Raw genomic sequence first — 26,070 nt, forward strand, 5'->3', positions numbered from 1 at the left:
TTTTACAACTGGTCACTGTTTTATCTACGGATTGATATTGTAGTGGTTATGATTTGTCTTTTTCTCTGAGCAAAGCTTTTTTGGTTTACTTTATTTAACCTTATGAAAGGATGGACTCTGCATCAGAATATCAGAGATTATTGAAAGTCTTTATCTTATATCTTTAATAAATGTTTATGTAAAAAAGCATGCAGCAATCTAGGTAAAATTGACAAGTACAATAAATATCAAAATGATCAATAGTCACCCAAAGTCAAATAGCAAAACAAGAGAAAATCTCCAGTTAAGATTAGATGGTTAATTTACAATTCTCCTGTTAAAGATTATTTTGTATAACATAAAAAATCAATGCATTGCAATTCCTGGCAGCACAAAAGCTGCTTTTGCAAATGTGGTTTCCCAAATGCACAAGCTTGGTCATTCTTCTACTGTAATTGTTATAAAGTAATGAATCAAACTTGGCAACTATCCCAATGTATTTGATTGGAAAGGTTTAAACATTGTGTTTAAGGGAAAACAGGAGCAAGGCTTTAGGCTTTTGTATTTGTTGCACAACATGAACAACCTTACTGCAAAAAAAGTATGTATTACCTAAATTAAATGAATTGCGTCCAACAGAAAACGGAGCAGAAAAATAGGTTTGTTCTTTGTATTTTTATATTTAGTAGCCTAACTATGAAAGCATGTGTGGCACTGGCACTTAAGTGGTCAAATATATATGTTAAAATGTAGAATAGGTAGATAGATGTTAATGAATTGGCAAAACCATTTATTTATCTAAGCAATGAGATGCTCCATGCTCGCTAGGCGGCGCTCTTCGCGGTGACCCCGGTGTTGCGGTGACAGCGGTGCGGGGAGCGGTGGGCAGAAATCCTGCAGTGTGGCGTCACGACGTCCATGCGGTGGACAGGGAAAAAAAAGAAGAAACCCCGCCCACTCCCTTTCCGATTCCGAGCCTCGTCATTGGCTCTACGATACATTAGTCACCGCTGTCTCTTCGTTCATTGGCCTGTCAGGCTGTCAGGAGAGGGAGTTGACGTAATCTCTTCAGTAAATCAAGGCAATCCATCAATTCTTCTTTTCGCCTGTGTGCAGATCAGACGTCCGCCTTCCCATCTCTACTGGAAAATAAACTCGTCAAGGGGTCGCCGGCAGCAGTCCATCTGGCGGAGGATACCGCTATAATGGGTGATTTCCACCTGAGTGGACTTTACAACAGTTTTCGCGCTTGCGGATTTTGATAGAAAACAACACAGCTTGAAACGCCCGCTTGCTAGCGTTAGTTCTCTCCGCTGTCCTGTGGTGTTATCTTGGTGAAGTCTTCAAACGTGAGTCAAAACGATGGATTAGTATATGTATTTATATTTTGTAACGTTTGTAGTGCATGAGGTTGTTATAACAATATTATTTGTGGAGTTGTCGGTGGCTGGTGAGCAGTTTTAGCTAACGTTACTGTCACGTTAGTGTATTTGCACCGATAGCTTCATAGTCCTGGTTTCGATAAACGTTTTACAGTCATACATCATTTGCAAATCGTATACTATTACTTATTTACGATCATAGTATTTGCCTTTGGTTGGATACTTATATCCTTCGTACAGACACCGGAGGTTACTTCTGTCTCGGCCATAAACAGAGCGCAAAGTCATTAACATTTCATGTTTCAACCCTATCTTGCAGTTAAATATACATAATAGTTGCCGTTTAAAGCATTGCACCCACTGTTAACATCGTCAAACATGAACATTGTGTCGAGTCTGTGCTGCTTAAATAAGAATGCAACTCCTCCCTGCACTATTCCACAACATACAGCCGCCGTGGATTAGCCTACTTCCTAACATCGGTGAATTTAATTAGAAAAAGGAGGAAATGTAAGCGGTTTGCCTGCACACAATGAACCCATTTGGATGGAGCAGGCAGGCCCGGCTCACTGCCCGACTGTAGCTAACACAAAATAGGGTAGATAGAATTTCATGGGCGTATGCTTTTTAGCAAGTATGGCTGACTGCAAGGACATGAAAAAAACATTGCCAAATGTAGCCACTGGCCACGGGATGTAAGGCTTCAGTAGACCCATTAGAAAGTTGTCTTTAGAAAAAAAAACATTATTATGTGTATTCATATCAATTATCACATGCATTATTCATATCTTGTATTTGTCAATAACCGTATTTTGCATATGCTTTGGAATATATATAAAATGCATTGTCCTATATCCTTATTTTAGATGTTAAATGTATAATTTGCTGCTGTTTACAACATATTAAAGCCCTTCAGTGGTTTGGAGCGGCCATATTTGTTGTATGCTGTTATGAATAGAAATGTGCAGGGGGTGGACTTTCATTGTGTTTGATGTACATCATGTGATAATGGGTATTGCATTTTCTCAGTGTATCTTTCCTTAAACACAGTCTTGCTTCGTTTATTAAAAACCAGATATTCTCTTTGTAAATTGGATGCAAACATCTCTTTTCTGTCTTTATTTCAGGAGGGATATCAAAGGAATCTTACTTGTGGTCGTTTCTAAACCACAAAGATGTCGGGGGCATCTGTAAAAGTTGCGGTTCGAGTTCGGCCCTTCAACTCCAGGGAGACGGGCAAGGACTCCAAATGCATCATTCACATGCAAGGCAACACTACAAGTAAGTCTACTGGCGTGCACACAACCAAACAATATGTCTTGAATGTATGCAGGCCTGTCTGCTGAGAGTCGTTTGGTATACCACACATGCACCCACGTGGTCTTCCTTCAGGCCTCTTAGCAGGGGACAGTAGAATGAGCAAACTGAATAGTGGACGGTTGGGGACAAACAGCCTGAAAGGGAATAAAAGGCCTACCAAGGGAAATTCCTCCTCCTCTGAAGGGGGCTGCATGCCTTAGGAGTCTCAGTGTGAGAAACGCTGAGTTGCTCAATACTGAGAGACCCAGGGGTCGCATCCCAGCCTGTCCCACTAATACCTTCAATTCATCAAGGCTTTATCCCACAGTTCATGTTTTAGAATGGATTTGTCTGTTACTTTGTAGTTTATGATTGTCTTATCTCCCAGTCAGTGTATACAAGCGGCTGTAAAGTACTTGTAGAGTTGTGTTAAGTGTTATGGCCATAATTATTATTTATGTTGTGTGCAGCTTTTTATTTTGCTGTACATTTCACACAAAAACAAATGGTGGGGTTACATTTATTGGCCTGCTGAAATTAAGGAAAATATGACTCAACTTCTCATATGTTTTGTCGTATATTTGTGTCACCTTGACAACACATTATTGCAATCAGTAAATAAGATGGATGAATCATAAATTCGACCAGATTTGTTTCTGAAGCGTTATTTTTAAATCGAGGCCCAGAGGCTTAATGCGTCAGTCATTCGTGAATAGAAAGATAGATGTACTTGAATAAAATATACACTTAAATCCAATTGTATGTATTAATATGTACTTGCAGTGCAGAAAAAGAAGACTTGAATGTGGGTTGTAGTCTTGTGATCAACCTGCCTACTTGTGACTGCGAGTCATCATGTACTGTGTAAGTGCCAGCTGCCCCCTTGCTCATGGTTGTGCTGTATTTCCAATTCCAGCTGACAGATGAGTACAATCTCCCCGACAGTAGCATGGAAACATTTTAAAACCAGTAACTAGACAGCATGTGACAGCAGAAACCTGTTCTTCCAGCTCTCTTATTTGCCTCGACTTTTGTCTGTCAGTCTTACCGGGCTCATTAGACTAAGCCTTTATGAATCTTCCATAAGATCAAGTGTCCCTACTAGCTATGGCTCACATGCCCTTTATCTCTCAAACTGTACCAAAGAGAAGCTTTGTGTCAAATCCCCAGTACTTTTGCTCCATATCCTTGGGTTTTCATTATGCCAAAGTCACTAGGAAGTGCTGAAGGGTGACTCGTGGTTTTGAGCAGAACTGCAGTAGAATATGCAGCTTTTTCAGGCTTAGTGTGTGTGTGTGTGAGTGAGGGAGAGGAAGAGGTTGCAGCACTGCTTACCTCTATCACATGGGCAGATTGCAGAGCAGAAAGGGAGGCTGGCAGGCGGCCATACTCTCCCTTCACCAGGACTTCATTGCAGATGGTATGCTGAGAATGCTGTCCTATTGAGATGCTGAGAGGTTGAATGGTACCTTGTGGCTCCAACATGCTCATGTTCATACATGCAGATGAGACTTTGTGATACGAAGTGACAAAATGTGACTTTTCTGTAGTTGTGATTCTGCATTATTTTTCAAACCAAAGTCTACCAAAGCCAACGTACATTTCTTATTATAAACTATGCATCAGTAGTTTGTTTGGAAGGTGCTCAATGTTTCTATAATGTGTTAATTTGTTGGCACACCCGTTATGACTTTTTATGGCTAGATTACGTCGTGGTTTAATTTGAACAACATGTCTCAATAATTGTGCAAGTTGTGCAAACTTTGGCAAGTTTGTGTTTTCCTTTATTACTGGTTTTCAAAACAGATGGACTTTTGGCCCATATAAGGCATTGTATATACAGCTCATTTAGAGACCACTGCAGCATTATCAGTTTCTCTGGTTTGACTATTTATAGGTATGTGTTTGATTAAAAGGAAATATTTTTATTTTATTCTATAAACTACTGACAACATTTCTCTGTGTTGGAATTCAACAGACACTGGAATGGAATGGCTGGCGTACATGCAGAGAATGAGATTTAAGATACATTTGGAGTGGTCTCTTTATTTGTCCAGAGCTGTATAACTTATCAACACGTTTTTTTGTACTCAACAAAAAACATATTTTAAGTATCAAATACTCTCCAATGAAAGGAGAATTGTTGTCATTAACTTTCTCTTTGCTCAGCTAAAATTCATTCTTTTAATTTCAATGTTTTATATATTATGCTGCTTTAATCTGAATCAATGGTGCCATTGTTTTAGCACAACACAGTGTATACATTACCTGTGATGGTTTTTATTATTTTATGCCCTCTGATTGGCTAAAATCTGAATGAGACTGAGAGCTGGGATGTGTTATGGAGTTGCTTGGTCAGCCTGCAGGTGTTTGCAGATGTGTGTACGAGGCCATGACACACCCCTTATTGTTGCGACTCACTCAAGGGCAAATGTTGGTGCTGTGTCAACAGAGGCACAGAGAAAGAGAGGGCCTGGAGGCAATGGCAGGATGTGTTTTCTCTCTTCCTCTCTTTTCACCATGCACGGAGGGTCGTCTGGGATAGTGTGCAGGCAGAGGGGCAGCAAATTGATTATCCAGTGTGCAGGAAATGTGTCCAAGGCCTCTGCAGGCAGGCTGGAAACAAGTAAAGGCCTCTTTCACGAGAAGCTCTTAAACATACCAGAGCTAATGTAATTATAAATGGGTGACGTGATGGGCTGTTGCGTTAGTGTTTACTGTTGGTGCTCCGAATGTTGAATCACGGCAGGACACCCAAAGCCTGCCTTCGGTCAGTGTTATGTAACAATGTGTTGTGTTGCCCCTCAGCCAATGAGCAGCATGAATGTATGGCTGGCCAAAGATGGGCAATAGGTCTCGTATAGTGCGAAGAGAAGCAGACCCCCTGATATGTTAGACCACTACATTGACTTTATTGGAACAAACCTCCGTTCAGATGCATTATCATCCACATTATCAATTGTATTTACAGTATGGGAGATACATGCTTTATTAATAGATATCAACCCAGCCTATACCCATGTTTTCCAGAACTGGTTGAATGGTGCACGATATTATCCCCCTAAGCTAAGCGTAATCTAATGCTAGAACAAACAAAAGGTCACTTTGTCAATTAAACATTCACCTTTCAGATAGAATTTTGCTGAGTGTCGTCAGTTTGAGCTAAGTGGACGGTGACCTTACAAAAACCCTACAGGGAGGAATCGGCTCACCTATAGTGTCAGTTACAGCAAAGAGGAGGCTATCACCTCAGCAGAACCGACAATGAGCCCATATTGTTTGAATAAACCGCTAGCAGAGAGCTAACAGGACAAGTGGGGATCATGGGGGTCTGGTTGAGGGATGATCATCTATCCTGCGGCTGAACCCTTTGCAGACAGGGACGATTGACCTGATTAGAGACAGTAATCTGCGGTCTTGCCTCAGGTCGCCACGCCCTGCTGCTGTAATCCCAGTGACCCTTGTAGGTGTACACAAGCAACGCACACCAACTCAGGGTGTTACATTCCTCATCGCCTCATGCTGAGCAACACGCATTTGCACACATGCAGCACTTTCACATTCCAGACTGACCGTAATGAGGAGGGACGACAGGCAGATGTCCGTGTCGTGATCTGCTCATGCTGTGCCTGAGGAATTTCAGGCCAGAGGCGCAAGTGCATGGCTTGCAGCTAAGCCAGTTTTTTGTACACTTACCTGTAACGGAAACAGAAAATAACTAACATGTTGCACTTTGTTACACACTTGAAATGATTTGGACTTTAACCTTATTGATATTGAGAGCATGTGGGACCTCTGTCACTTTTTCAAATGATAATGAAGAACAGACAATAATCTTATGAGTCATACAGCACTTTCACATCTCATATCGCTTTCATATCCTCTGTGGTCATCTTCTTCACTCTGTAGTCAAGGCAACAGCAATGTTTATTTTCTGCTGCAAAACCGCATCTTGAATGAATGAATGAATGAATGAATAAATAAAAGCTTTTTACTTCCTCCATTTACATTCTTTTCATAACATCATGTGCTTATGTTTACTTTGAGTGATGTCTTTCTGCCTGTTCATTTCTAACCTGGTGCTGCCACAGGGCAGCTAACTGTGATTGGGTCGCAGTCTGTCAAGATGTGAATGATGCCGAGGTTTGACATGATTGTTGTTTGGTTTGGGCTCATGTTGACTGCCATAGGTAAATATGTGGATCTGGTAGGAATATCAGGTTGTCTATGACTTTTATTCTGTTAATAGAGTTTATTTCTTCAACAACATTGAGACATGCTGATTAATATTGATGGTTGGTTTTGGTGAAATTCTCTTCAAGTAAATGCAGTTTAGTAAGCCATGAATTCAAATTGTATTAATACTATTTATATTGCCTATTAAAATGTTTCACAAAGCCCTGTTAGCATTCCCATTGGCAATGAATCATTTTTCATTAAGTGTTTTAAAGGGAATAAGAAACCACAATGTGGCATTGCCTAATAGGGATAGTCTGTAGGTTGGAATGTTCTTAATGTGAACGATAAAGTGATAAATGCCTATTTCAAAATTGTGGTTTTTGCTGACCAAGCCACTTGTGGTTTCTACTCTGCAACTTAAATGACAAAAGCTCTTCTTTGTTAACACCTTTTTTTTAAAGACATTTTAATAACGTTAAATTAGGGCCTCAAAATCGATAGAAACATACTTTTGTGACGGTATCAAAACCTCTGCGAATATCAAACGGTGGTAGAAAGCTGTACAGTCACAATGAGTCTTTGTAACTGCTGAATGTGTTGGCATTGTTCTCCTGTTACCATCTAAGGGCTGGAGGAATCAGCTACAGATGTTTTTAAACAAAGGTATTTTTAGTGACGAAAAACAGTACATCATGAAAACCAATGAAAAACCCATGACCTCATGAGTGAGGTGGGTCTTGCCTCCACTGCTGGAGATCTCTATGGCCCCAAAATTGTTGAACCAAAAGTATAGTTTTAGTGAAGAAATATCTCTTACCCCCTTCAGCAAATAATAAACCATTTGATCATTGAAAGAATAAATGTTTTAGCAGTATCTTAAAATAATCTTGAGGTATATTCACTTACTACCCTTGGATAATAGTCTTGCTCGATCGACATTATAAAATTAAAGGTGGGGTATGTCATTTTGAAAAAATCTGCCCCTTCCTTCAGACTTCCTCACAGAGCCCCTCCTCCAACACACAGGAACGCGAACATGACCAATGAGGGCACGAGATAAGTTAGTGCACAGATGGAAGGCTGACAGGCAGGTAGGCCATCCAGTTATTTTAGCTGGGCCGGCTCAGATGATTGGTCGTGCTTTTTACAGTACTACGGCTTCCACAGATGAAATTGTTTTATGTATTTATTGTCAAAGCATTTCATATATTCATTGCTATCGGGATGTTAAGAGCATTCCCTGGAATATATAACAAAGTGTTTCTGAAATAAATTACATACCCTACCTTTAAGTTGACTTTGCTGCCACATAAATATATAAGTTGTTTATAGAAGCCTTTCTTTATCTAACAATAAACTGATGCAGAAGGTTGTCTTAGTTCTAAGTATAAACGCACAATATTTGTATCGGTGTCAATGCTTAATGTAGAATAAAGTTATCTTATGTCAGATCTGTGACTCAATTGTTTTCTTAAAAGAGGATTCCGCGTAGCATACAAGCTACAGATGAATGTGAGGTTGTTTTCAGTTTTTCCTCACCTCATTTTATTGTAACCCACTCTCCATGGTAGTCTGTGATAAAAACTGATGGAGGCTTTTGCAGAAAATGTGGGATATCAGAGGGGAGGGTGGCATCGGGCTGACTTGAGGGGGAGGGGTGATGTAAACGCAGCCACAGCAGCAAAGTTGTGTACGAGCACTGTTCACGTGTAGGACAGCGTGAGGCAGCATCAAATACAGTCGCCCAGCTAGAGAGGATGAAGATTTCATTGATATTGGTGAAGGGGGATTAATGGCATTCATGCAATTGGATCAACATTTAAGAAAAGGCAAAGCTATGACTTCAGTTCATGTGTTGTCATTGTCTTGCAGTTAATGCCTACTGCAACCAATGTCATCTTGTTTCTGTATTATATAAAAGACATCTATCACTGGCATCAGAAGGTTTCTAAATGTATGATGCTGTTTCACTTGTTTCAGGAAATGTCTAAAAAAAAAAATGCATTTGACAAGACATCAACGCAAGTCTCAATAGCAGAGAGTTACTTTTGATTTCTTGTTTTCAGAACCATTATTCAATTAAATAACTTGTTAGAATTTTTATTTAGCCTTTATTTATACAGGTGTAGATCTCATAGAACCTTTCAGAAAAATACTATATAATATTGTAGAGTATATTGATGCTCAAATGAAGTGTTCCCAGGGGGCTCTGCTTCAATTGGCAGCTGGGATCCAGACCACACAAATCCATTAATGTTAGTAATATTACCAGAAATAAAAGACCAACCACCCGCGCTCGCTCACATGACAAAGTGGAACCATGCATCGCTGATTTTCGCTTCTGAAATACAATTCAGCCAGATCCTAAAAGGTCTCTCAGTTTAACAATAGAACCACTTTAGTGTAATGGATAAAGAAATTGCCTGTTTGAACAAAATATCACCAGCTGATGTTTTCCTATTGTATTAGGAATGTGCGTATTAGTGTGCCCATTTGGCTTTTTTGGGCATGTGCAGAAGATTATAAAGACTGTAGTTGAGCCACAAGTTGAAAGGAATACCTGCCCTAGTCACATGATAGATAAGGTTGCTGTATAATGCCTGGTTTCCTTTTTAGAGGAGGATCTTTTCAACCACTCTATTGAATCTGACCTATACTGATGAAGTTATGAAAATCAGATTGTGCTCGCATATCTATCTTCATTTATTCTTGGTGATGCATTCAGGGGATGGTGCGTTAAAGTTTTGTTACTCCTGTCTTGCTCCTCTTAACCGACTCTTTGGTTCATTGCCCAAGTTGGGTGTAATGGCTGGACTTTCCCACATTCGAGAGAGTGAATGCATTTTAGTTTTTGTGCCCTGACTGAAACCGCTCTTTCCAGGCTATATTGTTTGTTTTCCTCCCACAGTCTGAGGGCTGAATTCAGAGGCAAACTGGAGAGCTTTGCAGTCCGGGCACGGGTAGCTTAGTGGTGGGCATGATGTTCACTTTGTATTATTCATGAGTAAGAAATCAGAGGGGTTGGCAGTATATTAATTTTCAAACTTTAATTAATAAGACGGGACTCTGGAATCCTCTGCTGCTCCAATATGGAGCTGTCTTATGTTGTGTTTGAATACAATGAAGCTAATTCAGAGTATACACACATGCACATTAATACATACGCGTCACACGCAGAACCACGGTTCCACGCATCATTAACATCCTCCACAAGGAAACTGCTGGATAAATGGTGTTAGTCATCTGACATTTGCTTGAGGCCACACATGTTTTCTAGCTTCACAGATAATGTCAAACAACTGATACCTCTTCTTCTATATATATTTTTTTGTTTTAAATTTAAAGATGGGCTTTGAACATAAACTATCCGAGATGTTCACAGATCCTTGTGCCATGATGTCATGGAGCTTATATAAAGCCAGAGAGCATTTAAAGCGGGACTTCAGTGTCTGAGTGGAGGCTAGTTGAGGCAATCCAGGTCACTGCTCTGTAAAATGGGTGCCTGTTGTAAGCAGTGAATGTAAGGGCCTCTGTATTTCCCTTGTCTGAACAGCCTCGCCGGCACAGTTTCAACACAATGCCTGGATCATATGATGGTCTGTCTGTATGTTGTTTAGAGACACATCTGACACAATAAAAATGCAACTTTTCTAAATGTACAGATTAACATTTTAATGCAAGTCAAGTTTCCTTGGTGTATTTCTTGTTATGCCTTTTACTTCTCTATGAATTGAATAATTACAGTCATATTTTCAAAGCAAGGCACTCATTTTAAACTCATAGATTGTTGGAATCAGCATCTCTCTTTGCAGAGAAGTTTAATATTGATATGATATAGCTATGGAAAGATTGCTTTATTATAAATACAAAAGCAGTTTTGTTTCTTCATGTGTAATTGTGAAAAGGTTGATAGGCAAGTTTGAATGGTCAATAGATGAAGTGCTATTTTCAAACTGTGAAATAGCAGACACGTCTCAAGCTGGGGAAGTATTACTAGCTTTCCATGACACAGGATGTGTCTGGAAAGTCCCTTGATCTTTCGAGGCAGCACCTGCAAAGAGGAGAATATCCTCCTTGGACCTGATCCATGAGAAGCGTTGCCGCTCGAGCTCTGAAAACAGCTGAACTCCTGACTAAGTATCCTGTATCATTTTGTTAATGTTACCATTGAGGTGCAAACAACAAATATGTTCTTTGAACACGTTGGGGGATGTGTCCAGACAAACCAGCCATTAAACTTGGTAGCAATTGGCATGTCCTTTTTAGATGTTTATTGTTATTTCAGCTCTGACTTCATGCCCGTTATGTATGCCCCATGTCATCACCTGAGAGGCTGTCTGATATCCCTATCTCTTTGTTGTAGTTCTGTGTTTGTTTAGCTTCTGAATGGAGTCCTGCTGGCTTGGCATGTTTTCTCTGTCTGGTGGCTTCTAGAAGCTTCTCTTTAGTCTCTGTTATCCTAAACTCATTGCGTCTGCGTGAGCTGCTCACATCAAGCGCATTGTCAGTGTCTGTGCATAGGGACCAATGTATGGTTTGGCCAAGAGTTCGGCAGAAAGGTTGGGCGGCTGAAATCTGTCCATTCCTTCCTGTCACTGACAGTCTGTCGGCATGTGAAGCACTAGCTGCCATCTGCTGCTGTATAAATAGACAGTATTCAGAGCTGGAACAGCTGGCGCAGAGCGCCCTTTCCCACTGCTTTCCAGCTAGACAGGCAACCCCACCTAATGCTGCTTTAATGTATTACTTTTTGAGTTTTTCAAAAGTAAAACAATTAAAAACTTAAGAGATCAAACTCATTTGTTTGTTTAATAGCACTATGAAATTCAGTATTCTGAGAATTTTTTTATTTCCTAAATAAAAAAAGCAAGAAACCTGTCTTTTTTTATTTATTTGGGTGTGAATTGGGGAGAAATCTTGTAAAGAATGATATGTGCATGATAAGAAAAATCATGCCCTCCCACAATTTTTACTGTCATTCCAAATGCTATTAAAGAAAAAATAAATGGGCTGCTAGTAAAAGTGTACCTATTTATTACAGTGTGAACACATATTTGTATTTCCTGGCCAAATAAGATTTCATCAAATGGTTTTCTCGAGTGCTCGTAAACAGTTACAGTTCAAATATCTGTATTGTGTATTTTTTTGTTAAATTAATATTGTTTCCATACTGTCCAATTCCCTTGATTTGCAGTGTCTGAATTTAGTCCCATTCCATCAGAAATATTGAACATTTCTTCATTCTAAATATCACATGGGGAGGGGGGGGGGGGCGCGTTTGAAAAGGTTCATTGTGATAGGGGACTGGGCACATAAAGCCTTGTCATAACAGATTACCTAACGTGTTTTGCAGACTCTGTTGTCAATTGCAATACCCTGCTTTCAGTGCATTGTTCTGGTGTCTTCCTGTGCCTCCCCCCCCCCCTCTCCTCTCTCCTAGTAGGAAGAGACAAATGACGTGAGCAGCAGCCTTCTGAGTAGAAACAGAGGATTCGTTAGTAGGAAGTCTGTGCCTTCCTGTACTTGAACACGTATTACTTTGATGTCGCGGTTCATTTAATGAAATGACAAGGCATGGTCTAACAGGAAGTTTGTTGTAGCTTGTTTGTCTGAGTTGACGATGGTGATTCTCCCGTGGAAGTTCAACTCCTGCTTTGGACAAACTCATATGCCTACCCAGGAAGTCCCAGGTCTTTTTCTGACAGGAGGGCTCTGTCTTGTACAGAGAGATTTTAATTAAAGGCCACAAGGTATCTCCCTGACCAGACGTCAAAGCGCAATGTGTCCAAAGCAGTAATGAAGATACCACATGTTTGTTTCTGTTTTGGAGATGGTGTACGTCCTGTGTTGTGGCTGCAGCAAGCTCAGCTGTGCTCCGACGCTACTTTTAGCCCTCATCTTTGAGCCGAGTCCAGTGACAACTCTGTCACCTGTGCTGCTGCCCTGGCAACTGAGCCATCACACACTCTCTTCCAGAGACACTCACTGGATACAACACCCAGAGCTCTTCTGTGGCCACGTCCTCAGAACTAATCTTAATGCTCCCTATTTGAGATTCGGCATTCTTTAAAAGGTGTTAATTTGTGAAATATTAAAACAAATAAGTTGTAGGCAAGACAAAAAAAAGGGGTCTGGGGCTTAAGTTGAAACCCACAGCTAACTCGGTGACTCTTGCTGTTTACATCAACCGAAGCAACATGCCTGACCTAAACAAAAAAATCCAAACATCTCGTATTAAATTCGTTTTTTTAAAAAAAGATTTGTATTTGTATGTTATATGGCATTCACGGTAACCACTTGCCACTGAATTTAAATGTGTTTTTACTTTGGTGGTTCTTTTATTGCCTTTAGGCTTGCTATGCCAAATGTAATCAACACAGAAAAAAAATTGTCCCATTATTCCGTACATATGGTAAGGGTTGTAGGTTCTGCTGATGGGACAAAAGGTATTGTTTAGTCAGGAAATGCTGTCTGTAGGATTAAATGATGTGAATTAACTGAATGCAATAATATTTATAGAAGTGAACCGTTACATCACACTGCTGCTCATATGCACACAGACCCCAGGGATGCTATTACAATTCCTCAGTCTAGCTGAAAGAAGCACACATGGTGTTCTGCACAGAAAGTATTCCTCTGAATGCCTGGCTCTTAACCCAGCCATTTGTTTTCCTTTTATATTTTTGCATGTGCATTCATTTAATGCCCTTTCCTGTGATCGCAGACAGGCATCGATCAGCTTGCACTAACGGCTAGCAGCTCCTTAGAGGGTTACTGGAAAGGAGATGCTCATGTGTTCGGCCATTTTAGACCCTGCTTGTCTGCTAGTCTCAGGTGAATGGAGCTAGATTTTAGTACCCATCTGGTGCTCAGAGACCTCCTAACAACCTAATTACTGAGGGGTATCTTTGCTTCCCTAGCTGGATTATAGACCCCATGTCGAACGCTGGATTACAAAATGTCTGCCGGCTACAACCAGCTGAGTGATGTTCTTTAGTTAACTGGTGCCCAACCCGCCTTGAAATGGAAAGCTCCCGTGGAGTGCCAGCATCATGTCAGTGCTATATTCTGCGGAACAGGAAATGAAAATGCAAAGCAGTGGCATTTTGGACAAATACACATTTGAACTGTTATACCACCCAGCAGCTCGTGTCTGTTCACTGCACATGGGGTTGTGACTGAATATCTGAACTTTAGAGATACAGAGACTCTCCTACATTGTCGTTCCCACGCTGATTTGCAAGTCATCCTTTTGTGCAATGGATGTTTAGTTTATGTGATGGCCTCATGATGACAGGGTAGTGATACAACAATCCTTTATGTTGCTCTTTTATTGATAGTGTAGAATTCATGCTTGCAGACCTTGTCTTAGTGTTACCTGGTATGCAGCAAATCAATGCTGTGTCACCAATAGTAATACTTTTTTTTAATGATAACATATTTGTCTTTTTTTCTTCACTACAATGTTTTTAATATTCAAATTTAGGAAGTCTTCAAAAGGTTTTATTGCACTAAAATTGTTTCTGGTATTGCTTAGGGCGTCTGGTATGATCATCTTATTACTTGAGTAACAGATCACTTTTGCATATTTTCGGGTTTTTAAAGGATTAGAAAATCAGATTTATAAATAGTTGTCATCAACATTTACAGTGCGTTTTTAAAAGTACATTTTAATAATTCTATGTAGTATCTACAGAGTCATAATAGAGGATGCTCAAGGCGAGAGCGCACTGTGCTGCATCCTCCCCTTCTGTGCCAAGTTGCGGTTGTTATGGCAACCAGATTATGGTCCTATACCTCTTGCCATGGTTGAGAAAGACGGAGTGATGACGTTCAATAGGCATCAGAGTGAGTCTGCCATTTTAATTCCGGTATGTGACACTGGTGGGAATATATACTATTTGGAACACAGAGGTATTCCTCATTGACATGTTAACCTGTGACTATTATACTATCTATGTATCAGTGCTCACATACATTCTGCTTTTAAGTGTGATGTGCAGGAGTGTAAAGGGAGCAAAGTGACTGATATACATTCGAGATAAATTAGGTGAATTATGCTGGAAGATATTGATAGAGATGAGATGGACTTTTAATGTCCCCGCCCATAGGGTAATCTTTTCTGGATTCGGTCCTGCTATTCAACAGTAGATACAATCTTCAATAAAACTACCCAGAGTCCATGTAACTCTTTAGTTTTCACATACATACCTGTAGGGGGAATCCTGTTGGCTGCACTTAAATTCACCTCATTCTTCCTCGGTCCACACCATTTTCTTAATTGGAGTAAGTTTTCATGCAAAATGTGCAAAATAAATGAGTTTTTAGACTCTCAAAGAGATTTTCTGCTGCTATAACTGTTTAGTTTTGGGGTTTTACGCAGCGTCCACACGGCGACGTGCGTTGGAGCTTGCCGGTGGGCGTGTCTGAAACTCGACCAATAACCAATCACATAAATCTCCCGCCCCGGACACACAAGCACGCGGTTTGATTGGCTAGTTTGTACTGGCATATGATTTTATTGGCTGACGCTTCCGTTGAACTTTTCTCAACTTTTGAAGCGAGCAAAGCAAAGCGAAGGAACCACAATGCAGTTCGGCAAAGCGTGACGTCACCCCATTCAAAGTGAATGGGAAGAAGCGTTGACGCTTCAACGCACGCCGCCGTGTGGACGGGCCGCTAGGCTTTGGACTTGCAAAACAAGACCTTTTTAAAAGAATCACCTTTGACTGAAACTGCGATGAAATTCTTTGAACTATTCTCTGATATTATCAAGAACAACATATGAATCTAGAAAACAGTTGCCTGATTAACTGAAAGTAAAACATAATTGTTAGTTGCAACTTGCAGCGCTACTGCACACATGGACCTTTGCTAGCCACATCCCTTACTGCATCCTTTCTTTTTAATACACATTTCTAGCATCTTACATGAGAGACACACTCTAATGACGCACTGACAGGACCACTTGGGTGAGGCATCTATCCGTTCTGAGAGCAATGGAGTGGGCAATTGAAGTAGATATTCATGCCACATCGTGAGCATTATTCACCGAGACGAGTAGTCTCCCACTAGCTGCTATCATGTAGCTTAACTGTGCGTTTAGGTACATTCTTAAACCACTACATCCACCAAGTTCTCTGATGAGAGACTATTTCTGAACCAGGGAACAAAGCTTTCATTTATTTATTTTGCTTTGTTATTTCTTTTAAACGGCGGATTCCCAGTAAATCCAGTTACTCAATGTCAGTCCACTGGCCTGTCATTGGCATCCCACTGTCTTTTTGCCCACACGGCACTCTCATCAACTTTCTGTTTTTACTGCTAAGTTGCCTCCTTAACAGTGAATGTGACGGACACTGAATGACTCCAAACGAGATGACCTCTTTTTTAATAGCCAATGTAGAATAGATTGTTCCAGGAAAGTAGAAGTGGCACACTGGTAACTTAAATCCTGCCTTCGTTACTTCATTCCCTGGTTCCAATTTCACATTTGGAGGCCAGTCAAAGGTGAAAATGGGCTTTATTTAGCCACCTGTCTTGCTGTATCCTCTTCCAGTGCCCAATATGGCCGCTGTGGCCCCACACCTTAACCTGTGTGAAGATTGTAGGGGGTACAAAGTCATTCATTGTTTTTACCTGTGCTAGGTTGTAGCTACCCTATTTTAGGGCAATGGCTTCTCTACAATCATCACATATTTAGCATGAAGCAGTTAGTGTTCTGGTTTCTGAGGACACGCTGTGCTCTTTCTAACAGCATGTGACCTGTGGAGGGTGATATGCAACCCCTGTCTCTCCACATCTTCTGCATTATTGATAAGTTAGCTGAAATCCTCTGAACACGTAAGGCACTCAGCCTAGGACATCTTGATGCTAAAGCCTCTCAAGCACACTCATATCGAGGAGCCAGACCTGGCTTTTATTTGCCCATTAGCAAAGAACTGCATTTGCATTAAACAAAGACAATTACTCCATTCTGGCCCACATTGGAGGGTTGGTTGACAATAGACAAAATGCACTAAATGCATAGTTTAAATCGTCTTTTCTTTTTACAAACTCTGGTTTCTATTGTTGCTCTGTTTGGAGTGTTGCTAGGCCCTCGAGCACACCCATCAGACCCAAATACATATTTTTTTACTATCCTCTATATTACTCCTTTCTGTTCACCTCCCCCCTCTTTACTGTAGCTGGAGGTATGCATGTGTCTGTACAGCCTGAATGAACTCTCTGCCCTGGCCCTTTGATGCAAGGCAGCTACAGTTAATACATGCATTTTGAAAAACTTTGGTATGGGTATCTTAAAATATCCTTCAGTAATTGCCTTAATCCCCTCCTGTACATATTCAGTGCAGAGTGTATCAGGTTTGAACACTACTCCCAGGGGGTAACAGCAAGCGAGGTTGAGAGGGATGCCAGGCATGGCTGCAGATTCTTGTTCATTAAGAAATGTGTGTGTGGCCATAGGGACCGGCTGGGGGTAGTGCGGACATTCAGTGTCAGTCATCATGCCTTTAGCAGATAGAACAGCTGATGGCGGTATAATGACACTAGGCTACATGTTTTTATTCTTTAAACTATGCATTTGTCTTCACACACTGGTTAAAGATGGCGTGTTTGGAAAGGTTGACACAAGAGTTGCAGTTCTCAAAAAGGCCAGTGGCTCATGACTTTCTGTGTAGAATATTTAATGGTTGGTGATGTGAACATCTGATCTGAACAGTATCTTTGAAGACCCACTATTTGCCAACCAGGATAACACTAAATACTATTTAATCAAGGTCCATTTAAACTGAAATGTAATTTTTTTTTTTTTTTTTTTTTTAATTAACAGAATAAATACCCTAATAATCAATTTAAATGAGCAATGGGAGTTTGATTAGATGTTTGAATTTTAAGTTGACTCAACTATTCCAAGGGTGAGACAAAGCGAGTTTGCTGGCAATAGCAACTGAATGTTCCAGAACAATACAACAAAATAAATAAAAACTGTGCAGTCAATCACAAGGCCAGGTACCTCGTGTTTCAAAGACTATTTGGTTGAACTGTCCCTGCCATATTTCAAATGAAAACATTACTACACGGAAGCAACTTTTGTTAAATACTATATCGTTGTCGAGGGGATTGTATCAAAATTGAGTAATTCAAACGTGACATGGGATATATAAATTAACTTCATTAGAACTTAAGATAATCACATGGGATTAGTTGTTTTTTCCGTATTGAAATTAAAACCAGATGTTAAGGACCACTTTACTAATTTTGTTCTCCCCCCACAGCTATTCTCAACCCCAAACAGCCAAAGGAACCGGCAAAGACCTTCAGTTTTGATTACTCATACTGGTCGCACACTACGGTAAGTTTTCTTTGTGCCTTAGTCCAGACAAATAAACAACAACAAGAAAAAAAAACCTTATTGATATGTTGTCAGTTTGGAAACTTTGGAACACAAGCGTATTGAAATTCTATACATTTAAGCCCTTTATCCGTCTTTCCCACAGCCGGAAGACCCCAGCTTTGCATCACAGAACCGTGTGTTCAATGATATTGGCAAAGAAATGCTGGCCCACGCATTTGAGGGCTACAACGTCTGCATCTTCGCTTATGGCCAGACCGGATCGGGCAAATCCTACACCATGATGGGCCGGCAGGACGAGGGGCAGGAAGGAATCATTCCCATGGTTTGTTCTACAATACATCATACAATACATAGCAGATATTAAGAGACTTTGCGCACTGTGTTTTACTTCTCATTAACCTCTCTTTGATCACGGAATAGTGTAACACAACTTCTGAATCTATTTTTTGGTCACTTTTTGTAATTTTACCGTTACTTCCTGTCAAAATGTTAAACCAAATTGATCCACCTCCGAAATGTTTCTGCAGCTTTACCTTTACATTTCTTGTAAAGACATAGCTCAGCTACCACCATATTTAGAGCTGTGTGCAGTGCTTTGCTCTCAGTGTTTTATCTGCTGAGGCTCTCTATATGGGATTGTGTCCTAAATGATCTGCTATAAATCCAAATAAGTTGTTTGTATCTGTTGGTCCACTGATCTCTCCTTCCTTTCACCTCCCCACATCCTGTTAATTTGCACTAAACATCTTCTTTCTCTGCCCCTCAGCTTTGTGAAGATCTATTCTTTAAAATCAATGATGAGGACAACAAAGAGGAGCTCGCCTACTCAGTAGAGGTGAGCCTCGGACTGCTTTGACATCTGTGATCCGTGCTTTTAGCCCCGCCTCATTCCTAGCCTTCTCATAACAATATATCGGGTTGAAGTCAGACATTAATCACATATTGAAAAACGCTGGGTTACCTCGGCACATTCCTTCAGATCATTTTGTTAAATTGTAAAAATGTTTATTCAAACTGGAAAACAATTGAAGGTTGTAAGTCTCAAAAAAGTAACTAATTCTGATTATAATCAAAGAAATCAATTACTGTGAGGCCGGCACGAACATAGATATATTTTTAACTGCAGTATAATAGATTATATTGAGCTTCATATTACTGCTTTATGTCATTTCAGTGGCACATGAACTCATAATCTGTTACTTTTGCAATATTGTATAGGTCAGTTACATGGAGATCTACTGTGAGCGGGTGCGAGATTTGCTTAACCCCAAGAACAAGGGGAATTTACGAGTGCGAGAGCACCCTTTACTGGGTCCCTACGTGGAGGACCTGTCCAAGCTAGCTGTCACCTCCTACACAGACATCGCTGACCTCATGGATGCAGGCAACAAGGCCAGGTGAGCCCCGGGATCATGCTGTAATCATGGGAAGAAGGGGGGGTTATAGTGGTGAAGAGGTAATTACCCACATGCTCAGAAGGATGAGTTTAATAAGGTGGAAAATTGTTGGCAAAATAACAACATTTAAAAGCAGGAAATGTATCACATCAAAGAACAGCTAGTTATATTTGGGAGTATAGCTTGACCTGGATGGCTGAGATTCTACATAGAGCTAGTGAGTGTTTCTCATTTAAATGAGTGCATGTGATGTTTTAGCGTGTGTGCGTGTGTTACGAGAGCTCCTGTGGGGAGGAGTGAACTCTCCCTTAATCTTCCTGTGCTGACTCAGGCAGCTTATTTCTGGAACATGGCGTGAAAAGCCTGTATCTCCCCTGTGCCTGTCCCTCTCAATGCGCCTTGTGAATTTCAGTTTGGTGTCCATATAGTATTATCCACCTCCGCCATACAAAGTAATCCCTAGGACGCAATTCCTCCTAATAGGCGTAAAACCCTGTAATGATAGCTCCATTAATAAAGCTATCAAGACCATGAATTTAGCATTATTATCATTAAATAATTCCTACTTAAATGCTCAGAAAAACGTGTTGCACCCATTATTTCCTAACTATGGTCTGTGTGCTAACCTACAGAACCGTGGCTGCCACCAACATGAATGAGACCAGCAGCCGGTCCCACGCTGTTTTCACCATCGTCTTCACACAAAAGAAACACGACAGCGAATCAGATCTCTCCACAGAGAAGGTCAGAGGAGACTGGAACGACATTTTCTGATTTCAAATAATATCATTAACTGTTGTCGCTTTACCATGTTTGTAAACTATAACTGACTTTTATCCTGTGCTGTTGGGAGTGCATTCCTTTAGAACGTTTTTTACCTGCAGCCCTGTTATTTGGTTTGCACCTTTTGATTTAGTCTAAGATGTCTCCTATGGTCCTCTTGATCGCCATTTTAGATTTGACTCCTGGCATTTCCTCTGACTTCAGCAGAGACAAAGACCAGTGTGTTATTGTTAACACAATGCCCATTGTGTTTAGCCACTCCACCATTAACTTCCTAGCTGCATCTCACGTGACGGTTATGTCTAAATGTTTAGAATAGTATATACTTTATTTTCCTTTTTACTATTTGAACATTTTTTGAACATATATATATATACGCTTTGTAATTGGAAGTCAGTCCTTTCAGTTTTTGATATAATATTCTCATCCTTTCACACTTAGTCATAATTCCAATGTCAATTATTCATGAGCTTGATTCATCTAAAATGTATCTACTTCCTTTTCAGGTCAGTAAAATCAGTCTGGTAGACTTGGCAGGAAGTGAACGAGCAGATTCCACTGGAGCTACAGGTACCAGGCTAAAGGTAAGACTCCCATCATCAGAACACATTTAGCAAACTGTTGGCTAGTATTTCACTGATGGTTGTTAAATCATATCTTTAAATCTGTGATTGCAGGAGGGAGCCAACATCAACAAATCCCTCACCACGTTAGGAAAGGTTATCTCCGCCCTGGCTGAAGTGGTGAGTGTTGTATGCCTGTTTCTGTTCATTTCTGTCTTTTCCTACCTTTTTCCTACTTTCAGCCTTTCCTCTACAACTCGACCCTGTCTTCTTAAGGACTTAATGTACGAGCCTGGCATGCTGTAATGTCTGCCCTTCTGTTTTCTCTCCTCCTGTCCTTGTAATGCTTGCTCACAAAGGATAACTCTACCAGCAAGGTAAACCGTTCGACAGCTTAACCAGTAACCTCTGAATCCTCCCAATGAGGCAGATTTGACAGCCTTTTGCAATGTGCAATGCTGAAGTTGCGGCACAGAACCATTTTATTAAGTGCTTTGCTTTAAGGCGCATCGCAGTGATAAATCCACAAGCCTTTCACCAGAGCAAAAGTTAATCAAATCAGGCCTCTACTCCTTTTACCCAACCTCTTTTCCATCACATATGAGGTGTTTATTATATTACAACATAATAGTGTTCAGTCTTAACTGCCATCCATAATTTTCGTCGTAAGTCTTACATAAGTTATACGTTTTCTTTCTGCCTACCAACTTAATATTTGTTCACTGCAGAGCAAGAAGAAGAAGAAGACTGACTTCATCCCGTACAGAGATTCTGTTTTGACATGGCTGCTGAGGGAGAACCTTGGTATGCATATTAATATCACCTGCTAAACATCCTTTACAAATGGAGTATGATGGAGTTTGTAAACTGTGAAGCACATTTTTTATTCCTGAACAGCAAGACACATTTGACCATCTGTATCCTGTCCCAGACTGGAGCTAGTGTACATTACTCTCTACCAATTTAAGAAGAACACTGTCAGCAGACTGTATTTCAACCTAACTAGACAAGCACAGCCATCTCCTTCGCTCAGTGTATCTTCAATCTCAGCACACATGACACATACAGTACTTTGCATTTTAGTCTAATTAGACTGCAGTCTTTTATTTAGGGAGTAAGTATTCAGCATTTATTTTTATTCTTCTTCTATTCTGAGCATTTCTACTTTACAGTGCAGTGGAAATCATGTTGCAATACATCCTATGCAATGCTGTCATCAATGAGGATCCCAACAACAATCTATCTTGTGTTGGTCCTCACACAGTGGGAAAATGTCATCTTACCTACATGTATCACTTCATTTACGTTTGACTTGTTTTTGTTATCAGGTGGAAACTCAAGAACGGCCATGGTAGCTGCCCTCAGTCCTGCAGATATCAACTACGATGAAACTCTCAGCACGCTCCGGTAAGGTTTCCAATTACAAAATGATTGTAGTTCATTTGGATTTAATCCTTTGCTACAAATACAGTTTGTTTCTTTTACAATTCTTAGCTATGCCGACCGAGCTAAGAACATCAAATGTAATGCTGTCATCAATGAGGATCCCAACAACAGGCTGGTGCGCGACCTCAAGGACGAAGTGTCTCGACTGAAGGAGCTGCTCCGTGCTCAGGGCCTAGGGGACATCCTAGACAGTGAGTTTAATGCGGCCAAAGCTTCTAGAGCCAGACAGCGTCTACTCGGGTCTACCACACTCTGGCAACATCTTCTTTCTACTTCACTGTCATCTAACTTTGTTTTCATCGCTGTGTCTGTTGTCATGCCTCAATTACTAAACGTACTTGTTGTCAAATACCTCCTTATAGAGTATATGTTGTACTATTTATAACATGCATAATAGAACACATTCTAAGGTTGCATAGTATATTACAAATAATTTGACCAAAAATATAAATGGTCATATTTGGCTAATTGTGACTGACAACACGAATGGTAGTTTAAAGATGCATTAAACTATCACACTCAATTTGCTATACACAAGAGTAATGGCTCATAGCCTAGTAAATTAGAGCCATAATACACCCATTAATAACTTCTAATATGTGGGCTGATTAATAACCTGCCTACTTGCTAATGCCTGCCTAGATCATGCCTAATGACATGGCACTTAACAAGTGCCTTCGCATTCAGCTCACTAAGAAATGTCTGTAACCTTTTCCTATCATTCACTGGTGCTGACCTCTGACCCTCTCATCTTCTCCTGCTTCCCCTCAGTTGATCCTATGGGGGATGATTGCCCCGGAAGTGGAATCAAATGTGTGTATATGTGTGGAACTCATGAATTGTCTATCCTTATTTGCCCTATTGATAAAAGCGAACATTGCTTTTGCCCCCCATACCTATATTTAAATCTGCTACCGGCTTTGCATGTTGATGCTAAAAGCAAATGCTTTATAGAAGTAGACTCAGAAATGAAAGGCTTCTTTAGAACTGCTGATCCAGCATGCTTTGCGCTTGAATGATGATGATGATGGGGGGAGGGAGATATTTGCGGGCTCCAATCCAACTGTATCACAAGTTGTTTTTGGAATATCCCTTTTGGTCTCATTACTTTTAGAATAGCTTGTCTGACTTTCCTACCCCCAAGCACCCACACTTTCTCTTAGCATATCTGTCTTTGGCTTACTTTCTAATGCTACTTTTCTTGACTGTGGTCTTTCTGCTTTTTATTTTGTTTTCTTTTACTAACCATTCGCTGCAGCTGAAAATGCTCAAATCTTTAGTTCCCAACCTGAGGCTCAGAATTACAGACGGAAAGGTGCTTGATTTTAAACTTCTCAGTAGCTGCACCAGCGTTGAATAGCTTGATGTAATAGTTTGTACTGAATAGTTAGTGTACCTTCTGCTGTATTCTCAGAAATCCCGAATAACTCCACCCCTTTCACACTAATAATCTGTATTTTTTTTATTTAACTGTTATTTAACAAGATAAAAGTATTAAGCACTAATAATCTGTATACATGTTTTAACCTGAGTTCCTGCCCAAAAACAGGTCCTTACCTGATTTGACTAATCTTCATAGTTGATTTAACAGCAATAAAGAATCAAGTTTTTACGAAGTACTCATAAAGTTCTTCAGTAATTTGGTCTTGATGTATTTCCTATTTTTCTGAAATATGAAAATACTTTATTGACGGTGTCTACTGGACACAAATGTCAGCACCTCAAAAAATATTTAAATTTGTTGTTCTTTTTATCCATTTCTTAGAAGGCACAGTCTGAGTTTTTGAGGTCATTATATTGACATGAGTTGTCTGACCTTTAGCGAGGTGTGTGTGTGTGTGTGTGTGTGTGTGTGTGTGTGTGTGTGTGTGTGTGTGTGTGTGTGTGTGTGTGTGTGTGTGTGTGTGTGTGTGTGTGTGTGTGTGTGTGTGTGTGTGTGTGTGTGTGTGTGTGTGTGTGTGTGTGTGTGTGTGTGTGTGTGTGTGTGTGTGTGTGTGTGTGTGTGTGTGTGTGTGTGTGTGTGTGTGTGTGTGTGTGTGTGTGTGTGTGTGTGTGTGTGTGTGTGTGTGTGTGTGTGTGTGTGTGTGTGTGTGTGTGTGTTGAACTTTGGCAGCATGTGTCAGTGACTCATCTGTCCTCCCGCTATCACCCTCCCATCCTGTAGTTGATACATGGATTGCAGTTTTCACGCAGTGTTTTCTCATTCAAGACAACAAAGGGACAGCAGCGTATTCCTCAGAATTGTACACAATTCAAATTAATTGCTGGGAGTAAATTGCTCTGCACTGTTATTCTGCCCACAGAGAAACAGGCGCTTTGGAAACTCTAACAGAGTACAAACTAAAATGTCTAATATATTCTGTTGAAATGTGCAGGCAGACCTTTGCAAACCACCTGGAGTGAAAACTGCTTCTCTCTGTAGCTGACTATTATGCTGGATGTTTGTCTTAACCCTTTGATGTACAACTTGTGTCTTACATTGGTCTTCCCTTCCTTTTGTCCTTTCTCTTCCCCCCCCCCCCACCTCTTTCTATCCTCTCTCCTCCTATTTGGTTTTCCGTTCCATTTTATGTGGTTTATTCCCCCTCTCCTGCTGCCCTGGGCCTGTCCACCTTTTGTCTCCTTGTGCTCTTTTTCTCTCCAACTCTTTCTCTCCTGCTGTTGGCTCAGACCTGAAAGACATTCAGAACAATAAGCATAGATACTTGATAGCCTCAGAGAATCAACGCCCTGGCCATTTCTCCACAGCCCCTATTGGTTCCCTGACAGCCTCACCGTCCTCTGGCTCGCTGTGCAACCAGGGGGGGCTTCAGTCTGCCACCAGCATCCAGGAGCGCATCATGTCCACCCCTGGAGGAGAGGAGGCCATCGAGAGACTCAAGGTAGAGTTGGCCTGTGTAGACGGTTGCAGTGAAATCACACCTATGTCAAGAGAGAAGAAGAGTCCCACAGTTATTTGTCCACTCTGCCAAGACCCTCAAATGTGGATACTTTTACCTTTTACTTTAAGTCCATTTTTAGAGCCTTTTTGTTTTGCCATTCAAATCTGCTCCTAGTTTGATCAAACGCTGCTGCATGTTGTGTTGCGTGTGGCAATAGGATGGCTTTCACGGTTTTGTGTAAAGCATGTTCTTAAATTAAAACATATATTTGTATATCAGTATCTTCTTTGTTAAATACTAACGATGATCAAACATCATTGAAATGTATGTAAATGATCAAACAGTTAAAATACACTGTTCTGTGTCTCTCATAATATTCGTCATATTTCTCCTCTGCCTGCGGTGTTAAATATCTATTGTGTGGCAAAGGAGGAGCATCCCTTAGCTGCAATGCTGCATATGGCTTACATACACATCCTACAATTGTTCATCAAAGTATAACAAACATTTGTGCATAACATAAGAACATTTTAATTTTATTAAACAATTGAAAAGATACCTCAGTTAATATAATATTAAGAGTAATATGTGAATTATAGGAACTGGGGAAGGTGCATCTTTCTAAATCACTGAAATATCTGTGAATAAATTAGTAAACCAAATAAAACGCCAACTTAATATAAACCTCACACTGTAATATTTAAACAGTAAATTAAAGTTCTTATGTGAATGTCAAGATGGCTGTTTAATCTTTGTTTAGCCCACACACAACCTTTAATCAAAACACGTTCCTCCCTTCAGTCC

The 26,070-nt window shown here is 40.4% G+C and overlaps 1 protein-coding gene across 13 annotated transcripts in view; it reads left to right on the forward strand.

Annotated features, from left to right (window-relative positions):
- Nucleotides 1-1,030: 1,030 nt before the first annotated feature.
- kif1b (kinesin family member 1B) overlaps nt 1,031-26,070 on the forward strand; it is a 64,491-nt gene continuing 39,451 nt past the window's right edge. For 2 of the 13 annotated variants that reach the window (XM_071203801.1, XM_034086594.2), the window contains exons 1-15: nt 1,040-1,328; nt 2,489-2,642; nt 18,116-18,192; nt 18,338-18,517; nt 18,962-19,030; nt 19,414-19,592; nt 20,225-20,336; nt 20,882-20,959; nt 21,053-21,118; nt 21,298-21,315; nt 21,667-21,742; nt 22,267-22,345; nt 22,433-22,575; nt 23,156-23,197; nt 25,055-25,266. In XM_071203801.1, the coding sequence (XP_071059902.1) occupies nt 2,537-2,642; nt 18,116-18,192; nt 18,338-18,517; nt 18,962-19,030; nt 19,414-19,592; nt 20,225-20,336; nt 20,882-20,959; nt 21,053-21,118; nt 21,298-21,315; nt 21,667-21,742; nt 22,267-22,345; nt 22,433-22,575; nt 23,156-23,197; nt 25,055-25,266 (1,437 nt within the window). In that variant the 5' untranslated portion in view covers nt 1,040-1,328; nt 2,489-2,536. Of the gene's footprint in view, nt 1,329-2,488; nt 2,643-18,115; nt 18,193-18,337; nt 18,518-18,961; nt 19,031-19,413; nt 19,593-20,224; nt 20,337-20,881; nt 20,960-21,052; nt 21,119-21,297; nt 21,316-21,666; nt 21,743-22,266; nt 22,346-22,432; nt 22,576-23,155; nt 23,198-25,054; nt 25,267-26,070 lie in introns of all 13 variants that reach the window. The other 11 variants (XM_071203803.1, XM_071203804.1, XM_034086595.2 and 8 more) reach the window with 9 other exon arrangements.

This window comes from Pseudochaenichthys georgianus, chromosome 7, assembly GCF_902827115.2.
Source record: "Pseudochaenichthys georgianus chromosome 7, fPseGeo1.2, whole genome shotgun sequence".
NCBI classification, from domain to species: domain Eukaryota; kingdom Metazoa; phylum Chordata; class Actinopteri; order Perciformes; family Channichthyidae; genus Pseudochaenichthys; species Pseudochaenichthys georgianus.